The sequence below is a fragment of the Maniola jurtina genome, chromosome 11, assembly GCF_905333055.1.
Source record: "Maniola jurtina chromosome 11, ilManJurt1.1, whole genome shotgun sequence".
Lineage (NCBI taxonomy): Eukaryota > Metazoa > Arthropoda > Insecta > Lepidoptera > Nymphalidae > Maniola > Maniola jurtina.
Window position 1 is genome coordinate 4,423,062 of NC_060039.1, and position 24,774 is coordinate 4,447,835.

Here is a 24,774-nt window from a genome sequence, read left to right on the forward strand (position 1 = left end):
GTATGTTCATGTTCTATTTTAAGGTACAATGACGTAGGCCGATACATTACATTGTGGAGGTATTGCGAAACGTATAGAGGTATTGTCAGTTATTGTTTAGAAATTATAATCCCTTTGGATTTCAGTCCATATTTTATTTATATCTTCTTTTGAGTTTCTCACATTACCAGGTTCGAACTTACGAGTATAACTGTGTGTGTTAAACTGTTGAATTCCTTCTTCAGGCTCTTCTCAGTAGAAAATAATCTGCTTTCCGAACTTGGTGGTAGAGTTCTCAGTTTTTACATAGCATATCTATATTGCAATTTGATATAGGTACCCTCCATGAAATTAATTCATTTCAAAAACCTAACTTTAATTCGTTTAAGTACCAATATTTTTTGTAAGTTATTTTACTACTTACACAAACTCAATTCTAAAATGTTTTAGTTTTAAACTTTTATCATTCTTAATATGAATTTGAGATAGTAAATACTATAAAAAAGTGAACTAATTTTTAGGTACATTTAAATCAAGTTTTTTAGGTATTAAGTATAAAACATTTATTTCGTAGCAAAATGACTTTACAAGCGTTCATCCATTTAATGCAGTAAGCAAACTATACAAATAGACAATGTTCTCTAATTAGAGAGCGCTGCTGTAATTGAAACGCGGGCTCCTCTAATTCCACGTTTATCTGTTGTTATGTCGGGTACTAATTCACTTGGACAAAGGAGGGCATCTATTTTTCAAGTGGCACCGATACGATAGGCGGCCGCTTACATCGTTAGATTTTTACAGTTTAGACCTAATTTTGAAAAAAAAAATTGCTCTTTTTTATTGCGCAGCCAATAAATTATTTGTCAAAAAATTCATGCAATGTTGCATTGTTTTTTGAGCAGGCGTTTGCAAATCGTGTTTTGTAAAAAAGTAATTAAAAACAATAAAATTTTTGTGATAAAACGACATTACAATGCGTAATTTTACCTAATTTATTGGTAGATCATATAAGTAGATATTGGCGCCGATTCTGTTGACTTTCTCTAAACTAAATTTAGAGTATCTGCATCTTTTTTTTAATATTGCTAAAAAAGGACGGAACATATTATAGGCTCGCGACTGGCAGCTCTCAATTTAAACGTCAAACTGTGTCTGTCCTTTTCATATTACATTTGTAAAAAGAGGATGAGAATACTCTGTCAGAACCAATATATAAAAAAATATTTGGGACTTCGTCTGTGTTGGTGTTAGCTGGCGGGCGTGCTCTGCCTTTTTGGAGTGTTTTTTTTTGTTAAAACTGACTGGAAAGTGCTCTAAGGGGGTACCGTGTGTATGTCGGCGAGCGCCGGCACAGACGGGGTCCATACTTGTACTTAATTATAGTTTATTTTACTAACTTGTTACAAATAACTACAAACCTGACATTGGCTAATCTTTGTAAAGCCAGACGAGAGAGAAAAAAAAATTTTAGCGCAGCATTTCCTCAAATCTCTCGTTTAGAATTGTAAAGTTAAACAAAAAAAAAGTTATTGGTAAAAAATATTTGCAGGGCAGGTTTTAGGATTGTAGCCAAAAATTAATATATTTTTTTGAATAGAGATAGAAAACTGCATAGATTTTAGCTAGGTACCTATTCACCGATTATACTGGCGTTTTTACTATTTAAAAAAAAGGTTCAAAGTATAAAATCCTTTGACGAACTCACTGGCGTAGTCGTGCGAATTTTCGCATCTGGACGAATCACGGGATGAGTTTAGGAAATTATCATTTCTAAATTTAGAATCGTCAGGGTAGAGGTAAAAGGGTACGAATTTATACACTTCACAATTTGAAAATTCGCTGAAGTGACGCTGGCGAATTTAAGTACGGTCGTAGTGTTAATTCATTGGAACTTGAAAAACAGGCAGTGCAAATATAAAACATGGATATAAAAACGCTTAATTTATTAACCCCCGACCCAAAAAGAGGGGTGTTATAAGTTTGACGTGTGTATCTGTGTATCTGTCTGTGGCATTGTACGAGTAGCTCCTAAACTAATGAACCGATTTTAATTTAGTTTTTTTTGTTTGAAAGGTGGCTTGATAGAGAATGTTCTTAGCTACAATCCAAGAAAATCGGTTCAGCTGTTTGAAAGTTATCAGCTCTTTTCCAGTTACTGTAACCTTCACTTGTCGGGGGTGTTATAATTTTTTTATTTACACTTGTAAGAATATTGAATCAAATTAGAGACAGCGTATGCTCTTATTAAAAAGTGTCAATTGAGGACAACGTCATGTTCTTATTAAATAATTGAGTTCAGTCTCTTACCTACAGTGTTTAATGTTATTAAGTATAAATGGGGTTTCATCAATAGATACACGTTACTGATACATTCCAGTAGATAGGTTTTAATAATACTACACAAGTGTAAATAAAAAATTTATAACACCCCTGACAAGTGAAGGTTACAGTTACAAGAAAAGAGCTGATGACTTTCAAACGGCTGAACCAATTTTCTTAGATTGTAGCTAAGAACACTCTCGATCAAACCACCTTTCAAACAAAAAAACTAAATTAAAATCGGTTCATTAGTTTAGGAGCTACGATGCCACAGACAGATACACAGATACACACGTCAAACTTATAATACCCCTCTTTTTGGGTCGGGGGTTAAAAAGTACTAAAATATTTAGGTTTATTAATACAAAAGGTAGATAGATACTATAATTACTATGGGTCTTTTAACATCATCATCATTATCAACTCTTCACCGGCCCACTACTGAGCACGGGTCTCAGATTGAGAAGGGTTTTGACCATAGTCAACCACGCTGATCAAATAAAGATTGGCAGATTCCACTCACCTTTGTGAAAATTATAGAGAAGTCTCACGCAGGTTTCCTAGTGATCTTTATTACTTAAACCGTACATAACTGCAAAAAAATTGATGTGCATATCCGGGGTGGAACCCCGAATCCCCCAAATAGAAGACATTCACCCTAACCACTACGCTATCGCCGCTATAAAGCTTTCTAACATGAACAGGTTTATCCTAAACCTTAAAACAACTTGCTTATTCGCTATTCGGATTAAATAACATGTTTATTTTCAATTTAGCGCAGAAATTGTGTGAAAATTGTTGGGATCATTCCATAGAATTTCATTTTTAATTAGTAACAATTTCATTACATTTCAGCCTGAATCATTGGCTGAAAATAAATAGCATGACATAATCTACAATTTAATTGAATTTTGTTAACCTGGTAACATTTTTATAACACACATTTTTCAGTTATTGAATGGCCAACGTTGTCATTTACGCTGAATGCGAGCTTTTTGTGAGCTTTCGACCTATGAAAACTAAATTACGTATAAAAAGCAGCAGTATGAAAAATCGTATTTAAAAGGTCGTTTTCATATTTGCAGTAGCAGCTGCGTTAGGTTTGTATAATTCTTGCTATGAATAACGAAATTCTTGCTATTTTATTTGATATAATAATCCATAGCTTGGACTCTTGCTTCGGCCACGGGTAATGTTAACTTTTCGTTTAAAGTAAGCTTAAAATTGATTTCAAGATTTATTCCGAACAGACAAACAAACGAACAAGAAAGCAAGTTACTAAAAACGTGTTAAAATAACTGGTAATTCTATCCGTGCAAAAGCATGGAGCGGTACAATAAAATTCCAAAGATTTAATTATTCGTAGCAAGCTAATGATATTATTTACATGAAGTTTTCTAAATGATAGTGAAAAACCGCATTGAAATCCACTCAGAAAAGAACTTCTAAGAAAATATACAGACGAATGGGGAAAGTTTCTTTGTTTTAACTTTTTGGAGACGAGAAGATTAAACTTTTATCTTATGGATGAGGCAATAGACAAGTGATCAAATCGCATACTTAAGTATGTTACGTTTTCTTCTCGGAAAATGTGATTTTCCATAGAAACTGGGTTTCTTAGATATACAAGTTTGTTTAGCGTCGATATTGCCCCAACAATTTCATTTCAAGTCCAACAATAATATTATTTCCTTCGTATTCGCAGCTCTACCTACTCAAGTTAACAAACAGAGCATTATTGACTTTTAAAATGTGTTGACAGAATTTTTCATTTACCTAAGTATAACTAGATGATGTCCGAGACTTCATGCGCGTGGATTTTATAAATAAAAAAAAAAAAACTCCCGTGGGAACTCGTAGATTTTCCGTTATAAAAACTAGCCTATATCCATACCAAATTTCGTTAAAATCGGTTGAAACGCTGGCAGACAGACAGACACATTTTCAATATTAGTAGTAAGAATAGTCATTTTACCTACTCATCATGCAACATATCAATATAGTGCAATAATTGGATGAAACAAAATCACTGAATTCGTAAGTTCACTGTATAAAAGGCAAAAATATAATAAGTACGTACTTAAGTTTTTTTTTTTAAATAACATCATTAGCGTAGTTCACTGGTTATAATGCAAGCATGCAATTCAAGAAAACAGTTGTAATTTTTAATGCTATGATGTAAGATCATTCAATTATTTATCAGTTGTAAGTTTTTTGATGTCTCTTATGTTGAAAAAAATATTGCCCGCGGAAAGTTTTCCTTTCCATTCAGCACACTATTTTGATGGTCACAGAACTCATAGGGGTTATACAAATATCACGTTTCATTCTACTGGCGAGCGACCGTTGAAAGGAAATATGAAATATAATTGAATTCTGTAAGCGCAGTAATGTTTTATAAAACATTGATTTTCACATGGATTGAATGGCCATTTACTCGAGTAAATATTACGCAAGCAGGTACCTACCTTCTGAAAGGGCACTACCTTGGTAATTAAATAAAACTGCGCATGTTTTATTTCTATTCATTATGAACGCTTCTATTTGTATAATCAGGTTATTTTTTAATGAGGATGTGCTACTAGGGGTTGGCAGCGAATTCATTCGCATTGATTTAGGTTTCTAGGGTTCCGTACTTTAAAAGGAAAAACGAATCCTTATAGATCACTTCGTTGTCTGTCTTTATTGTCCGATGCTTTGGTTTTCTCGAGAGTTTCTCACATCGTCGTGATAAAAACGCGACACGACATTCAGGATAGTTGATCCTATTACAGCCAAAAAATTGCCATCAGCTTATGAACTTAAGAAATGAAGAGAAGTTTAGCTATATCTCAAATTGTCGTTTGACAAACAAAACTCAAGCCACTCAAGCTGCCTCCAAATGAATTTGGAAGTTTCATTCACGTTATCTGCAACATGTGTTCAGTTTCGAAGATTTCGCAAACATCGTACGACAAAGTTTCCTGATGTTTGAACATCATTGCCACGATACGTGCTAAACTTTTCTTTGTTGATGGGTTTGTACTACTAAGAATGAAACCTGGTTATTTATATCTATAATAGGTAGATGAAATGTGATTTTTAGAGTTCCATGCCTCAAAAGGAAAAACGGAACTCTTATAGGATCACTTTGTTGTCTGTATGTCCGTCTAAGAAAACCTATATGATTCACAAGTCTAGTCAATTTTCACAAGTTTTCTTATAGCACAAGTAAAGGAAGAAATCCGAAAACCATGAATTTGTGGTTACATCACAAAAAAATTAAAAATTAAAATGTGTATATACCAAGTGGGTTATTATATGAAAGGGCTTTTTTACCTGTACATTCTAAAACAGATTTTATTTATTTTAATGCAATAGTTTTTGACTGTCTGAAAATGTCGGAAAAAATACTCGAGTACGGAATCCTCGGTTTGCGAGTCTGACTCGCACTTGGCCGGATTTTGCGGACTACTATGTCAGAAACTAGATGAAAAATTCCGTGGGAACTCTTTGTTTTTCCGGGATAAAAGTAGTCTATGTCACTTCTCCAGGTCTTTAACCTATAGTCTATACCCATACCAAAACTCACGTCGATCCTTTGTTCCGTTGAGACGTAATTGAAGGACAAACTAACAAACAAACACACTTGCGCATTTACAATATGGATAGTGATATATAAATGCTCCTTTTGGAATGTTCTAAATGAGTGAAAACTTCACAAAGAAGTTAAATGTAATTAGCGAATATACAGGCAAACGTAGATTGCACCTTTGTTTTATTATACCTACCTACCTACTATTGAGAGAGATACAGCATAATTAATTCATTTTGTATATGAGCTAACCAATCAAGCTCTATTATCGAAGTTTTGGAACCCAAGAACTGGAGCCGGTGCGAGCTTAAATTGCTTACAGTTTGGGCTTAACAGGGCTCTCTCCGTCACTCGCTTCATACAATCGTAGTTCCAATTTCATTTGAATATTAAGCAACCAAAGTCCATGAAATTTTGCAGACATATTCTAGAAACTAATATCTGTGTCTGTGGTGTTTTAGATTTTTCTAAAAATATGTAGTTTTAAAATTACAGGGGCTCAAAGATTTGTATGTAAATTTTTAAGACCGCGTAACTTTGAAACCGAATATTTTAACAGAAATTTGGAAAACCACAAACATAGATATTAGTTTCTAGAATATGTTTGCAAAATTTCATGGACTTTGGTTGCTTAATATTCAAATGAAATTGGAACTACGTTTGTATGAAGCGAGTGACGGAGAGACCCCTCATAATTACAAAACTGAGTCGACTCAGACAGTGAATTAACATTTAGAGCGGCACAAAGGAAAGGCTACCAAGCTCAATTCAGCTGAATGTAGCTTAATAGAACTAACTAGTCCAGGCCTCAATTCATTACATCATATTGGATGACTAGGTTAGACAAAAAAAATACACTTTATTTCTTTACTGCGTACTTCAAGTAAAATAATATCATGGTTCGAGATATTGCGCTCGGGAGATACCTACTAGATAAAATTCTTTTAAAAATGTTGTTATCCACCGTTGGCCCACATCTTACAGAAAAATAATATAATAAGTACATGAGTATTGTGTAACCGTATGACACCCGTGTAATGTTGGGGAGTAGGACATCGTAGCTCCTAAACTACGAGTGTTCTTAGCTATAATCCAAGAAAATCGGCCGTTTGAAAGTTATCAGCTTTTCTGGTTATTACTGTAACCTTCACTTGTCGGGGGTGTTATAAATTTTTAATTTAAACTTGTGAATTAATGATTCCACTTTGACTTACATAAGTGCTTAGTCCAGCTAGAGGCACTCCATTGGCAGACAGAAGCAGGTCTTTAGGAGCGAGTCGGCCGGTCCGCCACGCTGGTTGCGGAGGGTACAGCCTTCGTATCCTCACGAGACCGCCTCCGCCGCAAACTGACATGCCTAGGCCACGTCCATCCTTTTCTACCACGACCGTAAAGGTGTTTTCTGTGAACAAGAGATAAAGGAAATATTAAAAACTAGAGGATGCCCGCGACTTCGTCCGCGTGGATTTAGGTTTTTAAAGATCCCGTGAGAACTGTTTGATTTTGCGGGATAAAAAGTAGCCTATGTCCGTCCCCGGGATATAAACTAACCCTGTACCAAATTTTATCAGAATCGGTTAAACTGTTGGGCCGTGTTGTAAATGTTCATTGAATATTTCACATTTCAGATTAAATTGAAAATAAGAAATATTTAATTCAGAAACAAAGAATTACACGTATATTTTTGGGTGGCGACTGTCGAAGTTTTCGGAGCTTTAGCAATTCTATCCGGCCGAATATTTAATATTCATTTCGGCGTATAATTAATTTCGAAGTTTTGGTGAAGACTAAAGGTAGGTACGCGACATTTTTCATCAATTTATATCGGAACGCAGGATTTTTAAATATTATAAGTTTTCAATTTAATTTTGCCCAAAATCAAACCCGAAACTCCTCTCACCGCCGCGTCATGAAGGAGAAATATCATGGTCAATTTATGTTCTTATATTATACCCGTAACGGACGGCGGAGGGTGGTGGACATGAATTAAACATTACCTAAGGGAACCCGGAGAAACAATTTCAGCAATGATCTCATTCAATTCAGCCGTTTCAACCCGATTCTCTCCACATAAGGCAATTTTTGAGGCAATTTGTGGAGTTTTATTACTTTCGCTCCACTTCGTATCGTGATTTTGACAAAATTGTGTTATCGAAGGCATCAATCTCACTTTTACTCGTACAATATTTAATACTGGACATTGTCTGCAACTTCGTCCGTGTACTTTTTGGTTTTTTAAAAATCCCGTGGGAACACTTTGATTTGGCTATGTCCGGGATGCCACGTCAAAATCGGTTATAGAGAGATGAGCCGTGAAAACTAGCAGACAGATAGACAGACGGACACACAGACACACTTTCGTATTTATAAGAATAGTGTGGAATTATGGATACGGGCTATAAGACTAGATAATGCCCACGACTTTGCCTGCGTGTATTTAATTTTATTTAAATCCTATGGGAACCCTTAATATTTCGGTATAAAAAGTACCCTTATCCGTTTCCATAGTAGGCTATTTTACTTAATCCCGGAAAATCAAAGAGATTTCCCACGGGTTTTTCAAAACATTAATCGGGTATTAGCTATCTAGCTATACGTCTAAAGATAGCTAGCTAGATAAGCTAGTTTTAGATAAATAATTAATTATTCTTGATATTTTTTCTCCACAATATATAACCACAACCGGACCGATGATATTAAGCGGCTGGCAGGAAGTGGCTGGATGAGGAAGGCTGAGGACCGGGTGTGATGGCGCTCTTTAGGGAAGGCCTATGTCCAGCAGTGGACGTTCACAGGCTGATGATGATATAACCACAAAATTTTAATATGTCCGTAAAAGTAATGTTACATGGATGGTTACAATGATTTGTACAAAAAACGTAGAGTTCGGAATTATCACGGGTAAATCTAACATCTCGTAGATAGTATCATGAATATAACCGTTATAAGGTTATAACCTATAACTAATCGGTTATTGTTACGATCAATAGGTCATTAGGCTTGAGCAGACACAAAGTGAACTTATAAAGCCTGTTTTACGTTGAAGCAACAACGTGCGACAACGCGGCATGATATAAATGGAATCATAAATACGTCCTAAGCAGCATCCTATTACGCCGAGACAATGTCGTCTTGTAGAACTGGTTTATTACGGTACGAAAGTCCGCAGACGACTCTTACTACATTCTGAATTATTGTAACATACTGTCCCGTAGCATGCCTCAATATCGCACTGTTGCTCTGGCGTAGATTGGTCTTAATACAAGGAACTGTATGAAGTTTTACAGGAAAATTATTTTCTATTTATTAAAATAGTTTATTTCAACCCAAATGAAATGGGACAAGGGCAAGATTCATCCAAGGCACGAGAAGTAGAAGAAGAATTTTCAAAACGAAAACATTTGATTTTTTCTCTCGTCGCGGCTATATTTTACTGTCATCTCTTTCTGAGTGCACTACAGCAAATAAATATATCCTTCTCACATTTTTGCTAAAAATCAGTTTCGTTATGGCGCCTTAAGAGGTTTGCCGTAATGTGGGTCCGGGTCCACTTATATCAAGACCTTTCCCCTTTGCCTCAACTCATGCCACCTTTGGATAATCGGTCATGCTTAATATAAACACAATAGAGGCTTTGTAAAAGCTACTCACAGACTTACATTAGACCCCATCCTTTTATATTAAGAAGTGCCTTGGAGTTGTTTTTGACAGTTATTGTTGGTTTAAAGTACTAAGATCTAGTTATCTAATAATAATATAAATTTATATCTATAGTGATACTTAATACAAAATTGTAACTGGACGATTTCTGTACATGTAAGAGGAAGTATTATTATCGGCAGCCCAAAACAATATTTTTAAAGTTATTATTGTCTGTCTGCGTGTAAGATTCACACGGAAAAGTACTGAACGGATTTAAACGAATCTTGGCATAACTTTATAAATAAACCTGTGATCAGTAGTGGACCGGCTATGGGTTGATCATGATGATGTTAAGGATTCTGGACTTTGCCAAGGTCTGATAAAGCGGATAGGACGCGCTGCTGTCGTTTTATGAATAAAGTTCCCCAACTTCTTGTTAAGACTTTTTGGGCAAATCTGTGTGTGCCATTATGTGCAGAGTTGCAGAGCAAGTAGGTAAACTTCGAATACTTTGTTGAAATTTGAGTTAGGTACATTCGAAAGTCCCAAGTCACAACAGTAACTAAAGATGCAACATTTTATCTTCCTAATGAGCGCAAAAAGCTCCCTAGGTCCCAAGTTGTTTGTACAAAAAGCCCTCTCATATTTAAAGAATAGACGTTGCGAAGTTAAGAATTTTGTTTACAAGTTTTTGCTTAGTGTATCAAAAATGTTGCAGTATATTTTTCTCGACAAACCGTTTATATTTAAAAAAATTATATGGTTTTGCTTCATTTATTGACTCTGGAATTCAACTTACATTTTTATATGTGGAATTACATTAAAGCCAAAGAGATTTAAAAAAATTAAAATAATGATAGGTCAAATGTAGTCCAGAAAGAGATCTGATCAACCTGACTCCTCGCAATCTCTATCTTAACATTGAAAGATTCGTACCCGTTTCTGTACAGGTAAAGCCAGGTGGTTGTGGATGAAGCAAGCCTACAAATCGGGTGGAACAACGGGGTGAGGTGACGAGCGAAATTGCTGAAATCCGTGGCGTAACGTGCTATACGTGGGCAGGCTATACCTGTCGTTGGGGCGATGGCCGTTGGAGCCGGAAAGTCCTTGAGTGGAGACCGCGTTTAAGCAAGCGTAGTGTAGGACGCCCTCCAGCACGATGGACCGACGATATAAAGCGGCTGGCGGGAAGTGGCTGGATGAGGAAGGCTGAGGACCGGGTGTGGTGGCGCTCTTTAGGGAAGGCCTATGTCCAACAGTGGATGTCCACAGGCTGATGATGATGAACGTGCTATATAATAGGACGCGACAGGTTGAAATGGCACCCGCACAGCCACCGCGCTAATTCGATGCGGGTGACTTGCGGGTGTGCGGGTGTGCGGGCGTGCGGGCCGTCCCCCCGCCTCATACCCCGATGGCCATCTCAACCTGTCGCGGACTATAGGTGAAGACGGGACCTATAGTGTAATAATAATATTAACTACAGTTTGGCTATAACATAAATATTAATATTATTTCTGTGACATTTCATGACACCTACAATAGAAATATTATAGAAAACTAAAACAAAACAACAATGAAAAACATGCATAATGTAGGTAGGTACCTACCTAGCGGTGCGTCGAATGTTAAATGTAGGCCGAACAATATTGTCGACCAACTTTGTCAATATTGGAACTACGGACAACTAGCACATTCAGCTGTTGTCCTTTCTCAAATTGGAACAAAGTGGATTTGCAGAATAAGTGCTTTTCATCTTTGCTGTTTACGTGTGTGATGTTTTTTACGACATTTCTAAAAGAAATAATAACAAATATGAGTAACTATACATTGCCAACGCCATAGACGTAACTGCATTTTTTTTGCAAACAATAACACTTCTTCGAACTTGTAAGAGTAACTCAACCATGTAGCTCGTGCTATGAAAAGTTGATGCGTTTTGCTAGTTCAAAATGCATCATGGACAATTCTACCCTAAGGCTATTATTATATTCCGTATTAGATATTGTCAAGCTCATTTCATTGATATAGAGACTAGTTATACTTATAACAACATCTTTAGTTAAATCTATAAATAGTTTCATTCCCAAAGATTCATGTAAACTTATGTAAAAGAACTAATGCCCAACGAAGTACCTAACATATTTTCTGACTGCGTCAGTACTTCGATGTACGTAAACCAACGTAAACGAAAAAGACGTTGTATTAAAAAGCGTTTAAAATATTTTTAGAAGGGCGTGATAGCCAAAGTTAACTCCCGTATAATGATCATTAGTGAACTGTCTAATTTAATGAGTTGCCACATATTCGCACTGAAAGAACCCTACGTAGAGAGACTAATGACTGTTACATTTCAACGAATCTAATTTTGTGGGTTTAAATAATTGCTGATGCCAATTTTTTTATTGTTTGACAGGTTTTTGTTTAGTGTCAATCTCCTTCTAACCTTGGAGTAATGATGCAACTTGGCAGAGTTATGGCTGTTTTTTCTAAACATTCGTTTGTCTATTGATCTCTACTAAATATTTAGAATAAGAATGCCAAATTCCTTTGAGCTATCATTTTTCCAAGGATGCAGAGGGATGCAGATGGTAAATAAGTTGTCATGGCGAATCTTTCTGCCAAACTTGAGCCAAATCAGAAATAAATGTTTTTCGATTATAAAAATTATCGAAAAAATATGAATAAGTAATACTTATTATAATATTCTTTAAATTAGAAAATGGAATCTGTGAACTTTTTGCTTGCTATCGATATTTACTATTAAAACACCCAAAGCAAGCAAAAAGGGTTGTGCCATAGAAGACGTTAAAATACAATATGGTAAGCTTCTTTTCTCGTCGAAGCGAGACTCGAAGACTCGAAGTCAAAACAATTTCCTTCCTCGCTTCTTAAGTATGTCTATTGCTAGTATATGGAATGCCCTTCCAGCTTCCGTTTTCCCCGCTAGTTTTTTTAAAGATTCAGATACAAATTAGCCCTTGACTGCACCTGGTGGTAAGTGATGATGCAGTCTAAGATGAAAGCAGGCTAACCTGGCATGGTAGTTTTAATATTTGAGCCGTCAAAAGAAGAGTGAGAGGAACCTTCTAGGCAGACTCCCTCCACCTTTAGCTGCATCATCACCTATTATTTGCTATGATTGCAGTCAAGCGCCTGCTTGTGTATTGAAAAAAAAGCCGGCCAAGTGCGAGTCAGACTCGCGCATTGAGGATTCCGTACTTGGGTACTTTTTCCGACATTTTTCACGATAAACCAAAAACTAAGTATTATGCATAAAATTAATAAAAATCTGTTTTAGAATGTACAGGTAAAGCCCTTTCATGACGATACCCCACTTGGTATAGTTATCTTACTTTGAAAATTGAAAGACATTTTAATTTTTTTTAATGATGTAACCACAAATTCATGGTTTTCAGATTTATTCCTTTACTTGTGCGATAAGACCTACCTACCTGCCAAACATGATTCTAGGTCAACGGGAAGCACCCTATAGGTTTTCTTGACAGACAGACAGACAGACAACAAAGTGATCCTATAAGAGTTCCGTTTGTCCTTTTGAGGTACGAACCCTAAAAATGCTGCTGAACCTAACTGTAAGGTAAAAGAAGTCATTTAACTTGATCTACTCGCACATTGTATACAGACAGACAACAAAGTGATCTTATAAGGGTTCCGTTTTTCCTTTTGTGGTACGGAACCCTAAAAATGCTGCTGAACCTAACTGTAAGGTCAAAGAAGTCATTTAACTTGATCTACTCGCACATTGTATACAGACAGACAACAAAGTGATCTTATAAGGGTTCCGTTTTTCCTTTTGAGGTACGGAACCCTAAAAATGCTGCTGAACCTAACTGTAAGGTCAAAGAAGTCATTTAACTTTATCTACTCGCACATTGTATACCGACTCCCATATTGGCTTGATTACCTATCGCGTTCTGGATCAGCGGGCACCTCCGCACCCCAAGTAACACAAAACTGCTTTAAAAGATATCACATCGGTACTTTAAGCATTTATGAAGACTTATTAGTGTCCACCGTTACTGTAAAAGCCTACTATTACGCTTTCTCCTGTACATTGACTTTACTAAGTACCACGAAGACACCGCTGTAATGTTGCGAGCGTTACTATCAGGTGCGCAGGTCATGTTATTCAGCTTTTAGCAAGTTTCAGTACTGTCAGCTACAATAAAGTATTTTTATGGACTCAAACTAAGCTTCTTTCTGAATAAAAGGTCACAAGTGTATCTTTCAAATGTTTGCATTTTAACTGAACATATGTGAATTATTATAAAGCTATCAGTTACTCCGTGAATTCAATTAACGCTTCAAGCTGCATATAGTTGAACTTTCACAGTTTTAATCAGCTGTTATACGCACTCTCATAACTGCACTTATCTAGCCCACATGATTCCTTTGGGTGGACGTATATGGTGTTAAATTACAGCAAGCAGGTTACATACATTACATAAAGCTATTCACTTGTAACCCTTTGTCCTTACTTGGGCTGAATAATTGTACTCCCGCAGGCATTTAATCAGCTCATGGAGTTATTTAAGATACTGAAAAGTTCTTTTTCAGCGCCTCACCGTACTTGTATATCATTTATATTATCAGCGTTATAAAAACCGGCCAAGTGCGAGTCAGACTCGCGCACCAAGGGTTCCATACTTGGGTATATTTTTCTACATTTTGCACAGTAAATCAAAAACTATTATGCTTAAAAATAAATAAAAATTTGTTTCAGAATGTACAGATAAACCCCTTTTATATGATACCCCTTTCTTACTTTGTAAATTTAAAATATCTACTAGGTAAGTAATTGTTTGTTTTAGAACACATTTTATTTGTGCTATATAGACCTTCGTACCTGCCAAATTTCATGGTTCTAGGTCAATAGAAAGCACCCTATAGGGTTTCTTGACTGACACGACAGATGGACAGACAGACAACAAAGTGATCCTATAAGGGTTCGTTTTTCCTTTTGAGGTACGGAACCCTAGTAAATAATAGGGTTGTTGTAAAAAAATGTAGAAAAAAGAATAAGAATTAGTGAAATACGATTGGCCAATCTTTAAGAGTTATAAAAACGAGTTTAGGCCTATACTTTGCAAGGTTTTTAAGAATCCTTTTTGCAGACTTTTGTCACTGGCATTTATTTCGGAATAGGCAAACTGAAAAGGAAAATTGAAATGGAAAAATTGCTTAAAAATGGTATTTATTTATCTAAAATTAAAGCTTGATTAGCCATCAGAGTCTTCATGGTTTTCGAGCTGATCACTTGTGCCAGCTGCTCTGCTGCTTGTTGCTCTTGCTGAGAGCAGAATACATTTGCACTTGAAGTGCAAATGTCGAATAAGTCCCCTTGGGAATTACCCTGAGAAATAAAGTTATAATAAGTATTATAAACTAAAGATAAAAGAACGAAAGAAAGAAATAAATAAATTAATAAGTACTGACTTATTCGCTCATGAAAAACTTTCACCACGGACCCCTAATAGCTAACTCTGACAGATTATACAGCTGTTCATTGGGTATAAAGTATTTGCGTAATGTTACCAACTATTCAGCTGTACATCAATCTATGGCTGACTTATTAGACACAAGAACTACTCGTATCAGCCTTTTGCTGATTAATATATCCCTAGCACCTTGTTATAGCCCTTAAAGCATTTATTTGGCATTATTACGGTTCAAATTGCTTGCCCACCATTTTCTATGTTCTAAATTACAATATTTATTATTTATTTACTATTTATTCTTATTTTGTCTATGAAAATATCTATTGGATTTGAAAAAGATTTTTAATTAGTTATACGTAAAAAGCTTATCGTCTAATTCAAAAAAAATGCTGGCATTTTTATATTATTACAATCCATTTTATAATAAGATTTCCAAGGAAACAGTTATATTACGAGGGCGCGTGAAAATTTTGGTCTAAAAGTATATGATATTTGACAATAAACTTGCTTTCCCCATCAAATTTCAGGCACTAGTAACAAATAAGATCAAGTTTTACTTACCGAAAATGAATTAACTTTTTGCACTTCAGTTAAGTACATAACACATGTCACATTGTATGATGGTGATGATATTTGTGCACAAATATAACACTGCTGCAGAATATTATCGAGATAGTGTTATGTTATAGAATATATGGAGTAATATTTATTCACAATTTCGCCGCTCGTGCTCTTTTAACTGCATAAAAGCGTAAAAAGGGTGCTTATTTGTTGTTTGAGCTGCACAATAGGTAACACACACTCTCTTTATCAGCCAATGTTCAGCTCTTGGGGCGAATGTTACCTTTATTAATGCTTATTAAATGCTATTATAACGCAGCTAATCAGCTATTTGTGCCCAAATCAGAGTTATATCTTCTGAGGATGCTATTATTCAGATATTATTCAGCTTAAATATAGCATGTTTTGGAGCTAAAGTTTCCAACGTGGACAGTGATTCAGTTGATATGCAGCACTTTTGTGTTACTTGGGACGCCTGCTCTATGATGCGTGTTTATCTGCCTACCCAGTGCCCACTGCTGCATGTAGAATAATGTTGCCCCAACATTTATAGGCGCAATTAACTTTTATTTTATACAGTTTTTTGTACTGGAAATCTTTGGTCCAGTAATATATTCCTAGTGTTATTCAAAACTACTCATAGCGTTTTTTTTCTTCAGAACATGGTACTTAATAATACAAATAATATGTTATTGAAGATATAGAAGACATTATAACATAGTTAGATAAGCTAGATCAATAATGATAATATTTTACCTACTTTTGATATATAGGTACTATTTGAAATAAACTGTGGAATAACTTTTAAATTGAAAATGTATTTATTGTAAGATATTTATGTATTATTGTGTACTTGTATTAATAATTTTATAATTCTAGTACCATAAGACCTATTCCACGTATTAATGCACCTTACTCACAAGTCACAACCTGCATCGGGAAGCTGGAAGAAATCTCTGTTGAGACATTAGAATTTCCTATGTACTTAGTTAAATTTATTATAACTTTGTTACCACAATTTTTGTACATGAAAAATAAAATAAATAAAATGAATCAAAAATAACACGAATGAAATTAAATAAAAGAAAAACATCTATTAACTGACGGTTCTTCTAAGGTTCACATCATTCGATGTGTATTCTTTTTATTATTTCTACGTAAATGTGCTGAGAATTATCTACATTTTACAAGTAATTAACTTTCTCAACAGAATGTGTAATAGTAAGTATTCTACAAAACGCTTTCGTCGTTTCGAGATTCACTCGAGAGTAGTGTGAGAAATGAAGTCGATTGTGGCGGAATTTCCTCCGATCATGAGAAAGCACTCGGCCTCTAGTATGTATGGGTAAAAGGTCAACATTATGTGGAGTGGAAAATCTATTATGGATGTAAGATGTTTGATGTAGGTTCTAAAGAACGTACTTGCGCAGTGAATCTAGAAAGTTCAGTGAATGGCTAAAATCATGGTCAAACTAATTCGTGAAACATTTTTTATAGCAAAAATTGGCGAATTAACTGTCAATATTTAAAAAAAATGTTACCGATGAAGAGAAGCTATATTTAAATTTCATGCCTATTCTTCTTATCGTCTCCTATCATGTAGTAAACTAAAATGTCGAAACTGGATGTTAGATTGAATCAGGTGTTACTTAGCAGAAGTCTATGATAAACAAGGAACAGCAAACTTATTTGTCTATAATCAGCTAAAACTAGATAAGTCTATATAGACAGCAAGCCTTCTGCAACTCGGTCTGCACACGGTTGCACCAAGACTCAACGCTCCGCTCGTAGGAATATACAGATTTATTTGCTTTTATAGCATAAAACCTGAACTTTTGTCCCTTGTGTACAACGACAAATATCTATCGGTTTGTAGGTCAGAAGTATTGGGAAGACAGAACAGAAAAAATATTTCCAAAGAGAATATTTCTTTTGCTGAACAAAACGAAGGGCATAGATTAAAGTCCTCGACTCTCATCAATTCAAAGGACAAACGAATGACAAGTACTTATCTAGGTGTCTTAATAATATTTTCGCCGTTTTGTCGGCAGCATACTGATAGGTATTATTAAAACTTGCACCGTTCCCTCCAACTTTGAAAGCAAGTTATATTAGTTTAATTTTCGCTATATTTTGAACTATGCTAAAAATTAACTTCTTAGTACTTATTTAAATTATAACAGATATAATGAGATTATTTCCTTCGTTAAATGGAAAATACCTACTGAGTAAACAATTTCCTAACTTTCCTCAAGAGAGCGGATTGTAAGGAAGAAATAAGGAACATGATTTCAAATGTAATAAAAAGAAAACGTTTGTTGGAGAAAACTCAAGAGATCAAAGTCACTGCCTACCAACATTGTTTAGGCTGGTCGATAGAAATAACAATTAGTTTTCGGATTTCATGTGAAAAAACATGTTCAAGACAAAGTATGTTCAAGAATGTTTAATAATATTCATAGTTAAGTTTTCAGACGTACATTTTCAAGAAAAAAGAATTTACAGTAATTTTTATTGTCATTCAGTCATTCATTTAAAAGTTAATTCTAAGGCTAATAAAGATCTACCAGATGAAATATATTTCAAAGAGATTATTATTAATAATAACAATTATTAAGGAGAGAATAGAATTCGTGATCAGCTTGGGACTTCAGTTTCAGCATTTAGGTACCCCATTTTATTAGCGAAATAATGGAACATATTCGTGAATAGCGTACGGTGTACACGGATGTTAGAAAATTAAACCGTGAGAATGCCTATAAATATTAAAGCCATGTCCCACACCAGTTAAAAGGGAGTGGAAAGTAAAATTGAAAAAGTTAAATAAAGCTTACCTTACATTTTTGTGTACCTTTATCCTACATAATACAGAGTTTCTCAGTAAAAATACGGTAGGTATGCTATTTAAATATTCACGAAATTAAAGTCTTCAGGGATCACAATTATAAAGTTTTTTAATGTAAATTCCCTTTAGGTCGATCGTTTAAATATACTGTGCAAAAAAATAAAAATAAATCGTTTCGTCGAAAGTACTTTCCATAACGAGGATGTTGGAAAGTAGGGTTTATATTGTTTTATTCGTATAGCTGTTCGTTTTATACTAAAAACCTCTGGTATCGACACCGAATTTTAGAAAATTTGTAGACGAGCAAAGATTTTTGGTAAAGCCATTTTTGTTATTAGCTATTATTTTAACAAAATTAAAGGATTTTAATGGTAATTTAAAAATAAAATAAGTATCTTTGTTAAGAAACGCTATTTATATCAATTCGTACAACGACGCGCGACGTTGTATTTACATAAAACATTACAATGTCATAAGAATTATTTTTCGTAGGTAAATCGTTTTGAATTAGTGCCAAAAAGGAAGTGGGCGATGTGAGAGATCGTAAGGAAAGCCGCACCCTTTACATGAAAGGGAATAATGACGCTATTTTGTTCAAGATTTGGGAGTTTAATTACTGCTTAGCGTTGGATTTTCCGGAACATTACGCCCCGTCATGGCGGATGCCCTTTGTACAATGTTCTTTAATTTCCAAAGTAATGCTTACTGAGATTTTCGATATTGTATTTAATACACATTAAGCTGCCGGTCCCGATTATTATTATCACTTTTATTTTTTATTCAGATACAAGGTAGCCCTTGACTGTAATCTCATCTGGTGGTAAGTGATGATGCAATGGATGGAAGTGGGCTAACCTTGATATTATGTAAGTATGAAAAAGGTACTTTAGCCTAGTTACATCGATGAAGTATAGATGGCGGTGGGTGAATTTAAAATCGTGTGGGCATTACACATCCTTGTCCACTCAAATAGTAGAAATTTTAACTATTTGTAGGCTATTGTGGCTAGTTACCTACCTACTATTATTTTTGAAGTGCCGAACTAGTGAAATATCTAGATGGCATTAATTGACTTTTATAGTAAATTTATTCAGACTTTCATTATATTAAAGATTTCTTTAGCGTTACCATTTTATAAGATTTCAATTTTTATTAAAGGGTTTACTATTTTAGCATACAAACTTAAAAAATATAATAAATACGTCATGCGATGCGCAACTATGTTAACAGGGCTCTCTCCGTCAGTCGTTTCATACAATCGTAGTTCCAATTTCATTTGAATATTAAGCAACCAAAGTCCATGAAATTTTGCAGACATATTCTGGAAACAAATATCTGTGCCTGTGGTGTTTTAGATTTTTCTAAAAATATGTAGTTTTAAAATTACAGGGGCTCAAAGATTTGTATGTAGCGAGTGACGGAGAGACCCCTCTTAAAGTAAACACTGCATGCCAATTTCGTACGTACCAGAGTTACAAATAAAATACAAGTAACTTAGGGAATCTCTGATAAGTATAGGTATACTATTCTTTAATTTTTATTAAAATTTTAGTTGCGAACTGGTTGTACTTTGAACTATTAATATTAGCATTTTGCATGAAAAATTCAGTATACACTACCTCCTGCTAGTTTATGTTAGCACAACGCTAAGTCAACATTACGAGTACATGCCCCTTGCGTGAGCGGTTTTCCAAGCACTGTGTCTACACTTTACACGTACATTGTAAACTGCTACGCAATGAAATTTCAAGCAACTATGCACAAGCCTAGTATTATAATAGAAATTAGAGACGATCATTACTGACTCTGTTATTTTATCAAAATTCTAGAGGATGCCCGCGACTTCGTCCGCGTGGATTTAAATTTTTAAAGATCCCGTAGGAACTGTTTGATGTTCCGGGATAAAAAGTAGCTTATGTCCGTCCCCGGGATATAAGCTGACCATGTACCAAATTTCATCAGAATCGGTTAAACTGTTGGGCCGTGAAAAGATAGCAGTCAGACAGACAGACAGACACACTTTCGCATTTATAATATTAAAAGTATGGATATTAAAGGAAAAGCTGACTGATCTAGCTCAAACTATTGGACTGATTGGACTGAAATTTGGAATAGAATGCAGATAGCTATTATGAGGTAGACATCCCCTAAGAAAGGATTTTTGAAAATTCAACCCTTAGGGGAGTAAATAGGGGTTTGAAATTTAGGTATTTCACGCGGACAAAGTTGCGGGCATAAACTAGTATATTATAATGGAAATAGAGTCAGTAGTGTCATAATAAGTTTGTATTGTATAACGTAGAGCCTCAGTAAGAAAAGGTTTCTATAAATTCTCAGACTTGCAGGTTTCCTCATGTTTTCCTTCACCGTTAAAGCAAGTGATATTTATTTACCTCCGAAAAGTTAGAGGTGCGTACCCGGGACCTCCGATTAGGAGGTGGACGAACTAAAAACTAGGATATCACAGCTTTTTACATAATAATATTAGTAGTGTATCTTATTTGATTGCTTTAAAAAAAATTGTTGCTTGTTTAAAAAAATAGTAATATGTCATTAGTAGGTATGAACGATGCGAGCTATAACGAAACACCTTGGCAATAGTGTCTATTGAAATGCATAGAATATTACAAGTTCAGACATATACTGATTGCTTTGTTAGAAAACTTTCAATAGAGTTGAAATCGAATGACGGATTATCTATCTGCAGTGCCAATATAGTATAACTAAAGCGGATGAAAAGTCAAAAATCTAATTTCGTTGACTCGAAGGCAGTCTCGATTGGAAGTTTGAAGTGAGGATGATTCTATCTAGAACAATCGAAAGCGCAACAAACATCATTAGATATACATAAACTTCCTTTTCTACAGGTTTATAGACTAAAGTCCACAACCAAAAATTCCACTTTTGGCAAAAAAAATCGGTCAATTTAGAAGGTGCCTTTAAAAATTAAAGTTAATAGCCCAAAGCCGAAGGATAAGGATTTAGAGAAAATGTCTCTGTTTATGGAAACGTGTGTAAAATAGTTACACAAAGTCGCGGGTACTCGCCAGTGAATATATAAAATACAGAGTACAGACATGTCAAAAACAGGCGTAGCCGTCGAGAATAAAACACAGTAGCAAAGCCAGCACCCAATTTATCACTGCAAAACACGAGACAACCATAAATCATGTGTAACATATTCAGAATCATATGCCTAAACGTGGCCTAAACGGTTGTAAGCCAAATTCGCTGTTGGCTTTTTGCTAGCCCGTACCCAGTTAGCTGCAAATGACGCGGGTCGAAGCGTACCCAGGGAACTGTAGCCTTGCATACAAATTGAATGTCTAAATGAGATAAAACCCTGGAGCCTTCGCGATGGCATTCAACACGTGAACTGAACAGTGAATACGTTGTACCGTGTAAATTGATAGTTTTGACACAATTCAGATTATAAGGTTCGACGCGTACCTGCAGAGTGGAGTAGGAACGAGTCGTCCGCGTCGTTGCCATTGTGCCAAAGCAATTAGAGCTTAAGAGAATTAAAAAAAAGTAAGAAATTTTCCTAAAGTCTGGCTAAAACACTCATAAAAATCACAATTAGTTTGCGTAGGTACAAAACGAAGACGCACGTAGCGTCTTCACTCAACTCTGCAGGTAAGCGTCGTGCTTTAGATCACTGTAGCGATTTAGTTCAATAAAAGTCGCTCTAAGAACTGAAAAACACATTTTAACTAAGTAACTGAACTGACGGACAAAAATTCGAATCGACCAACAAATTCAATTTCTTTGACTAACAATGATTAAACAAAATTATACTTATAAATCTTTGGTAACATATACTTTCAAAATCAGGTTTCCTAGTGGTGATCGCTCATCGAAAGTGTCTTTACTGCGTGGTTACGTTTTGAATGACGTAGCGAATAGGCCCTTACTTAGCTCGCACCACACGAAACCAGATTAGACCCCGCAATAAAAACAGAAAGTGAAATCCCTAATACGCCAAAGTATTTTAGCACCGTATTATATATCTTTTTGGGAGATTTCAGATTTTAGAGTATTGAATATGAATAGCTAGTGAAAAAAGCTTTAAAAGGTGCGCTTCACATGCAGATTACTTGTTTATCAAAAAAACCGAGATTATTTCATAGATTGTTTCGGGCGTGTTAAATTCAATACTGACTGTTTCAATTTATGATGTTTTTGCTAAACGTAATAGCGATTTTAGCAATTTTACGTGCTTTAGTAAAGTCTAGTATAACCTTTTAAGTCATCACTACTAGTTTCTGATAACATGTAGGAGTGCAAGTTTACATGCGATGCTTATAAACTTATAGATAATCTCCTAAAAAACGATGTTTGTAAATTGCTGCATTTTTACGTTTAGCTTTTAAGGGTTAGAGCAAATATGAAGTTTCAATTTCTAGTTCATGAGACCGTCATTTTCATTCTAGTATCTACCATAATAAGAACAGAAGATGTATCGGGGATTTAGACAAACAGGTGTTCCGCTCGTAGATAGTTATTACTGTCGGGGAAAATCCCACGCCTTTGAACACAAATGAGAAGAATTTATTCTTCGAATTGACGGATGGAGGTAAAGGCTAGAGTAGAAGATAACTTAGGAAATAACAAAAAAATTCTTGTGATAAGTCTTTTACGTTTAGAATAAGACATTTTTAACCCCCGACCCAAAAAGAGGGGTGTTATAAGTTTGATGTGTGTATCTGTTTGTGGCATCGTTGCTCCTAAACTAATGAACCGATTTTAATTTAATTTATTTTGTTTGAAAGGTGGCTTGATCGAGAGTGTTCTTAGCTATAATCCAAGAAAATCGGTTCAGCAGTTTGAAAGTCATCAGCTCTTTTCTAGTTACTGTAACCTTCACTTGTCGGGGGTGTTATAAATTTTTAATTTACACTTGTTACGATGAATTTTTAAAGTAAGTCTATAATGGGTATGTGTCATTTTACGTGCTGAAAACTTTGAAAAAGGTGAAGAATCTTATTCTACCGAAAATTTTACCTGATAGGTACGAGAATTCGGTATACGAGAAAAATTAGAGTTAGCTGGTACTAAACAACACAATTTTGTTGGATGATGAAATCTAAATGTATTTATAAAAAGAATAAAGCTGACTGGCTGACTGACTGGCTGATCCATCAACGCACAGCTCAAACTACTGGACGAATTGGGCTGTTATGTCGTAGACATCTATTCTGCTAAGACAGGATTTTTGAAAATGCGACCCCTAAAAGGGGTAAAATAGGGATTGAAGTTTGTATAGTACACACGGAAGGAGCTGCGGCTAAAAACTAGTTATAATATGAAGTTTGTAGGAACACTGGTAATTATGACTATGAGCTTTTTGTTTAATTAGAATAGTAGCATAGAAAATGAGGAGGCTATATTGTCAAGGCTTTTAATTAATTTAGTCACGCTTTTGTGAATTCAGTTTAATATAATAATTAGGGTATTTGACCAAAATTATACATTACAAAACTAGGTAGGTGGACATCCATTTTTAAACAGGTTTATTTAGCTTAAAACACATGCGATGGATTTCTCAGTTTCTTTTGAACTGATTCTTATGGAACTACGCATTTATGATTTTAAAAATCTCGTAAGAACTTTTGATTTTCTGTGACAAACACTAGCCTATGACTATCTATGAATGAAAGCTGTCTCTGTACCAAATACCGTATCGGTTAAACGGATGGGCTATGAAAAACTGATAAATAGACATTCGCAGAAATAATAATAATATAGTATGGATGGTAAATAAATATTAATATAAAAATCTGTTTAACTTAAAAGTAATAACTTAGGTATCTAAGCGATAAATTCACTTATTTATCGTTTGAGTTCGATAAAAGCAAGGTTTGAATCATTTTAAACTCTTGATTGTTAAGTATGTACATACCAAAAAGTTTGTTAACACATTTGTAACCCCCGACCCAAAAAGAGGGGTGTTATAAGTTGACGTGTGTATCTGTGTACCTATCTGAGTATCTGTCTGTGGCATCGTAGCTCCTAAAAGAATGAATCGATTTTGATTTAGTTTTTTTTTTGTTTTAAAGGTGGCTTAATCGAGAGTGTTCTTAGCTATAATCGAAGAAAATTGGTTCAGCCGTTTGAAAGTTATCAGCTCTTTTCTAGTTTTCTTATAGAGGTTTTTGTGTCGGGAATTTTTAAAATTTTGAGTTAGTAAGTATATTTCACAGATAATTTTTGAGATACAGTGTCAGTGTTGAAAAATTTGAAAATCAACAAACCCCGCTTATCGCTCACGTTCGCACGTTTTAAGCCAATATCTGTTAACGCAATTAAGGATAATGGACCCTTCCTAAATTGGATCGTGCCCATCATCGAACAATGTTTTCGGTTCAAATGAACCCTTTTGTATGATGGAC

The 24,774-nt window shown here is 35.0% G+C and overlaps 1 protein-coding gene and 1 long non-coding RNA gene across 4 annotated transcripts in view; both read right to left on the bottom strand.

Moving 5' to 3' along the window:
• Positions 1-24,774, bottom strand: part of LOC123869673 — a 143,700-nt gene that overhangs the window by 44,499 nt on the left and 74,427 nt on the right. For all 3 annotated transcript variants that reach the window (XM_045912661.1, XM_045912660.1, XM_045912662.1), the window contains exon 4: positions 7,087-7,274. In XM_045912661.1, coding sequence (XP_045768617.1) covers positions 7,087-7,274 — 188 coding nt within the window. The remainder of the gene's footprint in view (positions 1-7,086; positions 7,275-24,774) is intronic.
• LOC123869684 lies at positions 14,715-15,850 on the bottom strand. The gene is made up of 2 exons (XR_006796945.1): positions 15,538-15,850; positions 14,715-14,891 (listed from the first exon to the last, which is right to left on the bottom strand). It is a non-coding gene; the product is annotated as an uncharacterized LOC123869684 (long non-coding RNA).